The following is a 262-nucleotide window of genomic DNA, read 5'->3' as shown; positions in this document are numbered from 1 at the left end:
GGAAAACACTTTGACCTGAGGCCACTTAAGAGATTAAAAGTAACAAATAAAGGACGGACCCAGCGCTTCGGAGGGACCTGGCTCGCTACTCGTATATGGCAAAGTTTCTCGCCGAGCTCCTGGGCTGCACGCTGCCGAGCAAGGGCGCCTCTCCCATGTTTGAGGTAGGTGGGGTGGGGGTGGCGGAGGGTGTGTCCCCGCAGCCACGCCCGTGTGCGGTGGCGGCGGCCCCGCCGGGCCCCCTGGGGTCCCCTGGAGTTGA

General features: G+C 63.4%; 1 protein-coding gene across 1 annotated transcript in view; it reads left to right on the top strand.

The window, feature by feature from the left end:
- Positions 1-59: 59 nt before the first annotated feature.
- RASGEF1B (RasGEF domain family member 1B) overlaps positions 60-262 on the top strand; it is a 540242-nt gene continuing 540039 nt past the window's right edge. The window contains exon 1 of the mRNA XM_006778195.2: positions 60-164. Coding sequence (XP_006778258.2) covers positions 96-164 — 69 coding nt within the window. The 5' untranslated portion in view covers positions 60-95. The remainder of the gene's footprint in view (positions 165-262) is intronic.

Source organism: Myotis davidii, unplaced genomic scaffold (assembly GCF_000327345.1).
Source record: "Myotis davidii unplaced genomic scaffold, ASM32734v1 scaffold449, whole genome shotgun sequence".
NCBI lineage: Eukaryota > Metazoa > Chordata > Mammalia > Chiroptera > Vespertilionidae > Myotis > Myotis davidii.
The sequence above is the reverse complement of the archived record's forward strand: the minus strand, read 5'-3'. Positions and strand labels throughout refer to the sequence as shown.